The sequence below is a fragment of the Tupaia chinensis genome, unplaced genomic scaffold (assembly GCF_000334495.1).
Source record: "Tupaia chinensis unplaced genomic scaffold, TupChi_1.0 Scaffold000004_1, whole genome shotgun sequence".
In the NCBI taxonomy this organism is placed as follows: Eukaryota; Metazoa; Chordata; class Mammalia; order Scandentia; family Tupaiidae; genus Tupaia; species Tupaia belangeri.
Window position 1 is genome coordinate 165,133 of NW_006159432.1, and position 9,450 is coordinate 174,582.

Consider the following 9,450-nt stretch of genomic DNA (forward strand, 5'->3'; position numbering starts at 1 on the left):
GAAATGTATATATCACCTGTGTTTGCTATGAAAATATTTAGATTAATTAAGGTCTTTAGTAATTCAATAAAATGTGGGGGGAAAACAGTATAGAAAGCAAACATAGATACCAGAGACAGTGTGGGAGGAGAGTGGGAGATGGCAGAGGGTAAGAGATAGGGAATCAAGGATGGAGGAAAGAAAAGCAAAACATACAAGAAATGGAAAATTATTTGCTGACAATAACGTGAAAATTATTTGCTGACAATAATATGTTTGTTGATGTGCTTGATTGAGACAATATACAGTGTACTCTGGATGGAAAATCTCATTTTGTATGCTGTAATGATGTACAGTGAATGAATGCAAATAAATAAATTGAAATTGAAAAAAAAATGAAACACAGGAAAAAGCATCTGGCACATGAGAGAAACTCAGTAAATGTTACTTCCCCTCCTCTTGTCCCTTATTAATTTGAAATTTAGGGGCCGGCAGGTGCCTTGGTGGTTAAGGGCACTAGACTCCCACATGGCTGACCATGGTTTGAGTCCTGGACTTGGCGGCTTGCTTTTTTCTCTCTCTCTCCCTCTCTCTCTCTCTCTCACTCGCTCACTCGCTCTGCCCTTCTCTGGTCTAAATAAATAAAGTTAAATAAAATAATTTTTTAAAAATTAAATATTTCGTGATCTAGCCAAAAAGGGTACTAAGTTGTTATGTTTCTTAAAAGTCTCTGTAGCAGAGCAGCTCCCTTCCTGTGATCTATTGAGAGTCAGCTCTAGACACAAGGGTTTGCACTAATAAAATAAAATAATATAAAGAAAAAAATGAGACTAAGACAAAAGAAAGAGAAAAAACAATTTTAAAAAAAAGAAAAGAACCAAAAAAAAAGGCCATGTTCCTTTTCACTGGGCATTGGTTTCAATTGTAAAAAAATATTTACATCAATGACTGTATTTGAAAAGTTGTTCTAACTTATACAAAACCTCTTTAAATAATTAAATAATTTAACTTTTTTTTAAAGAAAATTAAACAATACCAGTAAAGCACAATTACTCCTTGCAAATTTAGCTATTTATATAATTTATTGAATTTCTAGAAAGGGTAGATTAAATATGCACTGAAATAAATTGTTAAAACATGTTAAAAGCTGATATTTGAGATGTCACTATTAACTGCTTTAAATTCCCCTATCATTAAAGTAATACGTTCTAAAAGTAGTACTGTTAACTCTTCCACCAAGCCACAAGAGGCAGTCCAAGTAATATAGTTTGATCTCTACTTTAGAACTGAAGGAAGACTAGAAAGAACATAATTAGCATGCATTTCCTTTCCCTGTTGTCAGTTCTCAGTTTATTCTTAACTAGTAGTTAAAGAAGAAAAGACTACATTGTCAACTTCTCTTACAAGGTTAAGCCAGAGTCTATTGATCCAGGAAGTTAAGGAACAGTATATCAGGAATATGTTTTCATATAACAGGTGAAACAGAGCCATAAACATGAATTTCTAAGTAATAATTAACTGTGAATTGAACAATTATGGGGGTAATATACCATTCAAGATAGATGTGCTTATAAGGAGATTTGTTTTGTAGTTGTTTTATGAGTCATGCATAGACGCTTTGTATTTTTAAAGGTAAGTTTCCACTGTTATGAAATATAGCTTTATAAAGACTAAACTTCTGTTGAGTAATTGCGTCTGTACCAGAAAAATGGTGTACATAATAATCACATATTCAGTTTTAAAGACCTGCATGTGATCTTCCTTGCGATTGGAGTATTTTATAAGGAAGGCTGAGAGTTTGGAAATATGCCAGATATCCTAATCACAGAAGTACTGTCTATGGGGTCATATATTTGGTGATAAATCAACATCCTGCAGATACAGCAGAGTTGTTGTTTTTGTTTTTTTTTTCTTTTTTTTTGGAGAGGTTTTTTTGCTATAGGGCGTGTGCGCTCACCAGACAGACAGAGAGAGACAGAGAGACAGAAAGCGAGAAATCATCCCCCGGGGGGATGGCCACGCCACAATCCCTTCTCCTCCGTTCTCCTCTCGGGATCTTGGGCACGCACGCACACGCGCCCAGCATGAGTTTAAGCCACCGGGTCCGGGACTCGAACCACGGTCGACTACATGGGAATCCAGCAACATAGCCATTACGCTAACTGCTGGTCCCCAGCAGGGTTGTTTTGTAAACCAGTTTATTCACCTGCTTTCATTTGACATTATGTGGTTGTTTTTGCAATTTCATTATTTCTTAATTCTTAAAAAATTAAATACTATATATAAAGCATATCTAAAGAATTACCTCATCAAAATCCTTTAATTACTTCAGCATTCCATTCCCATTACGTATATTTTATTTAATAAGCCTATTGGTATTCAAAAGAGAAAGACAGAGAGAATGTATGTATGTATATGTGCTACATGTTCTATAATGTATGTATGCATGCTATATATACATAAAATATGTATATGCACATATACAAATACATGTGCCTTGAAAAGTCCTAATCCTATTTCCTGGGTGTTTCATTTTGAAAAAATATTTTGTCTTCAACATGATTGCAGCTAAAGATAGACCAGAATTCTAGAGTTACAGAAACATCTGATCCTTACCAGGGTCTGGGGACCATAGCAGAACAGGGCACACAAGTTCTCTTTATGCCATTTTGTTCTTCCAGCTCCTGGGCTCAGCAGGCTCTCCGGCGCCGAACTCCAAAAGCCAGTTTGTTTTTCTGCTGAGCTGTTTACCTTTATTGGTGTTTAATTACTGTTTTCCTCTGATGCCTGTTTTTCATCTAAATTAGTAATACCGTTTGGCATTTATATAGAGTTTTATATGTTCAATGCTTTACATAATCATTCATTAGATAATTCACATATCCCTTTTGACATACATGAGGATCATTTTCTACCTTTACAAATGTGAAAGAAGATTCAGTGGGGTAGTGTGTGCTCGGCTTTACATCGAGCAGTTGTTAGGGGGACAATGGGAAGCAGAAGTCAGAAAGAATTGCATCCTTCCTATTCATTGGACAAACTGTGATGCTTCCCGGGGAAATTCTTTTTTTTTTTTTTTTTTGGAGCGGTTTTCGCTATAGGGCGCGTGCACTTGCCAGCCAGACAGAGAGACAGAAAGCAAGACATCACCCCCCAGGGGGGTTGGCCACGCCACAATCCCTTCTCCTCCATTTTCCTCTCGGGATCTTGGGCACGCACACGCACACACCTAGCATTGAGTTTTAAGCCACCAGGTCCGGGACGCGAACTGCAGTCGACTACATGGGAGTCCAGTGACATAGCCATTATGCTAACTGCTGGTCCCCTGGGGAAATTCTTAATTACTAGAAAGGAGGAGAATGTCAGCTTGTCTTTCTTAGATCCTTGAGATTACTAGTTCTTCCAGAATGCCTACTATTCCTTGAATTAAAAAAACAAACAAACAAAACAAAACAAAACAAAACAAATTTTAGCCTAGTATTTTGAATACTGGTGTCTTTCTATTTTTTTTTTTTTATTATCATTATAACTTAAAAATGTTTTACCTTGGGGTCAGTAGGTGGCATGGTGGTAAAAGCATTGTGGATTCTCATATGGTCAACCACAGTTTGAGCCCCGGACCTGACATCTTGAAATTGATGCAAGGTACATGTGCGTGCATGGCTAAAATCCTGAGAATGAAAGAGAAGGTATTGCAACATGGTCGTTTCCCTGAGGGGTGATTTCTCACTCACTTTCCCTCTTTCTATCTTTCTCTGGTGAACACATTCTCCCTATGACAAAAAAAAAAAAAAAAAATTATTCAGCAAAACTGCTTTTGTTCATTTTGCCCTCACAAATGTGTCTCTACCCTTGAGGAATTATGCTATTTCAATGCATTAATGCTTTTCTTAATTCTTGTTAAATGTTTGTTAAGTAGATTCCTTCCAGTGGCATTAGAATATTTCATTTCATGGGACCAGCAGTTAGCATAATGGCTATGTCGCTGGACTCCCACGTAGTCAACCGTGGTTCGGGTCCCAGACCCGGTGGCTTAAACTCATGCCGGGCGCGTGTGCATGCGTGCCCAAGATCCCGAGAGGAGAATGGAGGAGAAGGGATTGCGGTGTGGCCATCCCCTCTGGGGGGTGATTTCTCGCTTTCTGTCTCTCTGTCTCTCTCTGTCTGGCGAGCTCACGCGCCTTATAGCAAAAACCTCTCAAAAACAAAAGAAAGAATATTTCATTTCATTGTTCTAATTAATTTCTCTATGGTGGATAATAAAATTATAGATATTATAAGGCAGGCTCCAAATACTTCTCTTTTTAAATATTAATATATCCTGGGACCAGCAGTTAACGTAATGGCTATGTTGCTGGACTCCCACGTAGTCGACCGCGGTTTGCATCCCAGACCTGGTGGCTTGAAATTCACACCAGGCGCATGTGCGTGCGTGCCCAACATCCCGAGAGGAGAATGGAGGAGGAGAGATTGCGGTATGGCCATCCCCCCGGGGGGTGATTTCTCACTTTCTGTCTCTCTGTCTGGCAAGCACACGCGCCCTATGGCAAAAACCTCTCTCTCTCTCTCTTAGATAGATAGATAGATAGATAGATAGATAGATAGATATAGATATAGATATAGATATAGATATAGATATAGATATATATTATCCCCTTACAATTAGGCTCATAAGCTATTTTCTCACCCTCTCCTCTTAGAAAATAGGTCATATCAGGCCAGCCCCATGACTGGATAATTAATGTACACTGGGTGTTGGATCCCACGTGGCTAACCATAGTTAAAATCCTGTCCCCCGTGACTTGAAAAACAGGCCAGGCACATGTGCGCACATGCCCAAAATCTTGATGGGATCGAGAAATGAAGGAAAAAGGATCATAGCATGGTCTTGCCCACTTGGGGGTGCTTTCTCTCCCTCTTTCTCTCATACATGCACATACCCCCTAGCAATTAAAGAAAATAGGTTATATCTAAGGGAAATTTATAACCTGCACACAAAGAAACTGAAGGTAGAACTAAGAATTTAAAGATAAAATTTCTTTTCCCAAAATTTTTACAACTAAATGTCTGATCACTTAACTAACTCAGTTATAAATTGTTAGTTTGGTATGTGATAAATTATGAATACTGCTTTTAGTTTGAGAGGTGTTTTAATTTGATTTCTAATATTCTGTATTTTAATATTCTTCCCATATTATTTTCTTTTAAATTTTTATGTATTAACTTCTTTCATGAGAGAGACACAGAGAGAGGCAGACAGGCACTCCCTTCAGTGTCCCCACACCATGATGCACCCCCAGCCTCAGTATGGCACAATCATGGACACAGGTGTGTTCCTGGCATGCCCATGAGGCCCCAGGATGTCAGCCTGGAACCTTCTCCTGTGGGTCCAGTTGCATTACCACTGTGTCTTTGTCTGGCTCCTAAAATGTCTTTTTATATAAGCTCCACTTTATCATTTTATATTTCAGGAATATGTAGTCTTCTTTAGGCCCTGACTTTGTTCCCTGTTCACCCTGAAAACCAGGTGCGACGGGGGCATACTTGTAGTCCTCATTACTCAGGAAGCAGAGGCAGAAGGATCACACATCATGAAACCCTGTTTAAAAAGGGCAGAAGGCGGGACCAGCAGTTAGCGTAATGGCTATGTCTCTGGACTCCCACGTAGTCAACCATGGTTCGAGTCCTGGACCCAGTGGCTTAAACTCACGCCGGGTGCGTGTGCGTGCGTGCCCAAGATCCCAGGAGGAGAATGAAGGAGAAGGGATTGCGGCGTGGCCCTCTCCCCTGGGGGGTGATTTCTCGCTTTCTGTCTCTCTGTCTCTCTCTGTCTGTCTGGCGAGCACACGCGTCCTATAGCAAAAACCTCTCAAAAAAAAAAGGGGGGGGGGAAGGGGAGCTAGCTCTGTGGCCTGGTGGTTTAGGGAGCCAGATTCCCACATGGCCAGCCACACAGTTTAAGTCTCAACTGCAGCAAGTTCAAAATCAAGCTGGACACATGTGCATGCATGTCCAAAATATCATGACACAGTAGAGAAATGGAGAGGAAGGGATTGTGGTATGACCACACCCCATTGGGAGGGGAGGTGCTTTTTCTGTTTTACTCTCTGTCTTTCTGGTTAGAATATAAGCATATGTACACTCTGGCAAAATAAAAATGAATAAATACATTTTTTTAAGACCAATATCATATCCATACTAGGCAGGAAAGTATTCTCAGAAAACATCTCGGTTACATTGTCAAATGATTTTTTTTTTTAATTTTGCAAGAGAGGACACGTGCTTACCCAAGAGATGGAGAGAGGTAGAGGGAGAAAGCACCTGCCATTAGGCCATGGTCATGCCATAATTCCTTCTTCTGCATTTCTCCATCTTGGGATTTAGGGCATGTACACATGTGCACTCAGCATGTTTTTCAAGTCACCAGGGCTGGGACTCAAGACCGTGCAGTCAGCCATGTGGGATCTGGTTCCTTTAGTCACAGGCCATGGGCCATCCTGTCAAATGATCATTGAAAGGAAGAGTCTTCAAGGGGACCAGCAGTTGGCGTAATGGCTATGTAGCTGGGCTCCCATGTAGTCGACCTCAATTTGAGTCCTGGATCCGGTGGCTTAAACTCACGCTGGGCACGTGTGCGTGTGTGCCTAAGATCCCAAGAGGTGAATGGAAGAGAAGAGATTGTGGTGTGGCCATCTCCCCTGGCGGGGGGCGTGGGTATTTTCACTTTGTCTGTCTGTCTCTCTCTGCCTTTCTGGGCAGCGCACGTGCTCTATATAGCATAAACCTATCGAAGAAAAAAAAAGGAAGAGCCTTCTGATGAAATAACTAGGCCTATCGTTAAATCGAACCGTACTATGGCTTATCTGGATTCTTTAGGGACTATAAATTTAATATATCTTTAATTCAGATCATCAGATTTATGTTGACTGTTTTGATATTTACTATTTATTAGTTAAATCTATACTAATATGACTTTTTAAAACTTCTTTTTCCAGCAATTTAAATAAAGAAAAATCAGCTTTACTACAAATGAAGAATCAAATGGCATTAGATTTAGAACAACTTCTAAATCATCGTGAGGTACTTTTTCCCACTTTGTCCTAAGTTTTGTCATTTTAGGCTTTTCATAACTTATATTGAATTAAGGTTATTGAATCCCAATTGCCCGTGTTCATGAATGATTTCTCACATTTTCACCTCACTGTGATCTGGTCTTTTTCAGTCAACTTGTGATATACTTGATTCTTAGAGATCATTCTTATTCCTAGAACAGCCTTTCTTGTTAACTGGGATTTTGTTCATACCTCTGTCACTGAATTTCTACATTATGTAATAATTGTCTATTTTATCAAATCAGATTTTTTGAGGTATAACATATACTGCTGTGATTTTTGACAAATGCTCACAGTGCATAATCATCATGACCATCAGCACATGTAACAGTTCCATCCCCACAGAAAATCTTATCATGCTCTCTTTGTAGTTAGTTAGCCCTTCTCGCCAACCACCAGTCCTTAAAACTTCTTACCTGTTTTCTACACCTACTGTTTTATCTTTTACAGAATGTCATGTGAATGAAATTATCAGTAAATAGCCTTTTGACTATGGCTTTTTTTACTTATGATAATGTGTTTGGGATTCACTATACTGCTGTGAACTCTTCCTTTTTATTGCTGGGTAATAGTCCATTATATGGATGTACCACAGTTGATTAGGCCATTTGTCAATTGATCGATATTTGACTTGTTTCCATTTTAGAGCACTTATAAATAAAGCATCTATAGACAGTTGTATACAGGTTTTTATGAAAAAAGTAAGTTTCCAATTCTCTTGGGTAATATCCAGGGCACAATTGCTGGGCAGCATGGAAAGCATATGTGTAAGTTTATAAGAAACTTCCAGACTTTTCCAAAATGACTACTTTCTACATTCTCACCTACAGTAAGAGAGTGTTCCAGTAGCTCTGTATCCTCACCAGCAGTTGGTATTACTATGTCTACTTTTTAAATCCAAAACATTTTCTCCCACTGAACTATCACAGTTGCATCTTCATTGTCTTTTTATCATTTTGTTTTTCAAAAAAGAAAGAAAGGTTTAAAACACATCATTGGATTATGACTATCCTAAATATATCATTTCCTAGTCTTAGTGGGAGGATTTTCTGTCATAGAAACAGCAGCCTTTGGAGGAATTCTTTTAAAGGTGTCTTTTATATGATGGTGAATGGGATAAAAATGTGTCCCTGAATTAGGTTTTAGAGGTGTGATAGCCAGAGACAGATAGAATGACAAAGAGAGAAAGAGAATGAGAAATCACCCCTTAGAGAAGATGGCTTTGCCACAGTTCCTCCTCTCCATTCTCTTCTCAGGATTTTGGGCACACACACAAATGTGTCTAGTGTGGCTTTTAAGCTACCAGGTCCAGGGCCCAAAAAAACAAGTCACATCTGTCGGATCCAGTTGCCTTCACTTCCACACCAACTGCTAACCCTCACAAATGTTTTTGAAATTTAATTTTGTTGTTGTTGTTGTTTGCCAGAGGGCATGTGTACTCACTGGAGAGATACAGAGAATGGGACAGAGGGACAATGGGAAAGCACTCCCCATGGGGTAAGGTCATGTCACAATCCCTTCTCCATCTCTCCCTCCTTTCAGGATTTTGGGCATGTACACACATACACGTGCCTTGTGTATTTCTCAAGTCACCAGGGCTAGTCTTGAACCACACGGTCAGCCATGTGGGATCCAGCTGCCTTTAACCATCACCCCATGGGGTAACTTGAGATTGAATATTTGATAGTAACCACAGATAAACATTCAGTCATATCAACTACATTTTTTTACGTAAAGGTGCATAGCAAGTACTTTTCTTTTAGAATGGCAATTTGATTTTAAAAGATACTAGACACTGAAAAATATAGGAACAGTTTTAATTTGTATATTTTATACATCTTACTTGGAGTCACATTATTCATGAGTTCTTCAAATAAAAACTGAAAAGTTTTACTTAGTGGATTGCAAAGAAAATATGGGCGATGCATTCTGGGAAAGCAGCAGCACCAGATCCAAGATGGCAGCCAGCAAGAGGCTGATGAAAGAGCTTGAAGAAATCCGCAAATGTGGAATGAAAAACTTCCGTAACATCCAGGTTGATAAAGCTAATTTATTGAGTTGGCAAGGGCTTATTGTTTCTGACAACCCTCCATATAACAAGGAGCCTTCAGAATCGAAAGCAACTTTCCAGCAGAGTACCCATTCAAACCACCGAAGATCACATTTAAAACAGTGACCTATCACCTGAACATCGATGAAAAGGGGCAGGTCTATCTGCCAGTAATTAGTGCTGAAAACTGGAAGCCAGCTACCAAAACCGACCAAGTAATCCAGTCCCTCATAGCACTGGTGAACGACCCCCAGCCCGAGCACCCCCTCCGGGCTGACCTAGCTGAAGAATACTCTACGGACCGTAAAA

The 9,450-nt window shown here is 39.5% G+C and overlaps 1 protein-coding gene across 1 annotated transcript in view; it reads left to right on the forward strand.

The window, feature by feature from the left end:
* Nucleotides 1-9,450, forward strand: part of LOC102474712 (progesterone-induced-blocking factor 1) — a gene marked incomplete at its 5' end in the record, with an annotated part of 214,777 nt that overhangs the window by 162,511 nt on the left and 42,816 nt on the right. The window contains 1 exon segment of the mRNA XM_006139821.3: nucleotides 6,975-7,059. Coding sequence (XP_006139883.2) covers nucleotides 6,975-7,059 — 85 coding nt within the window.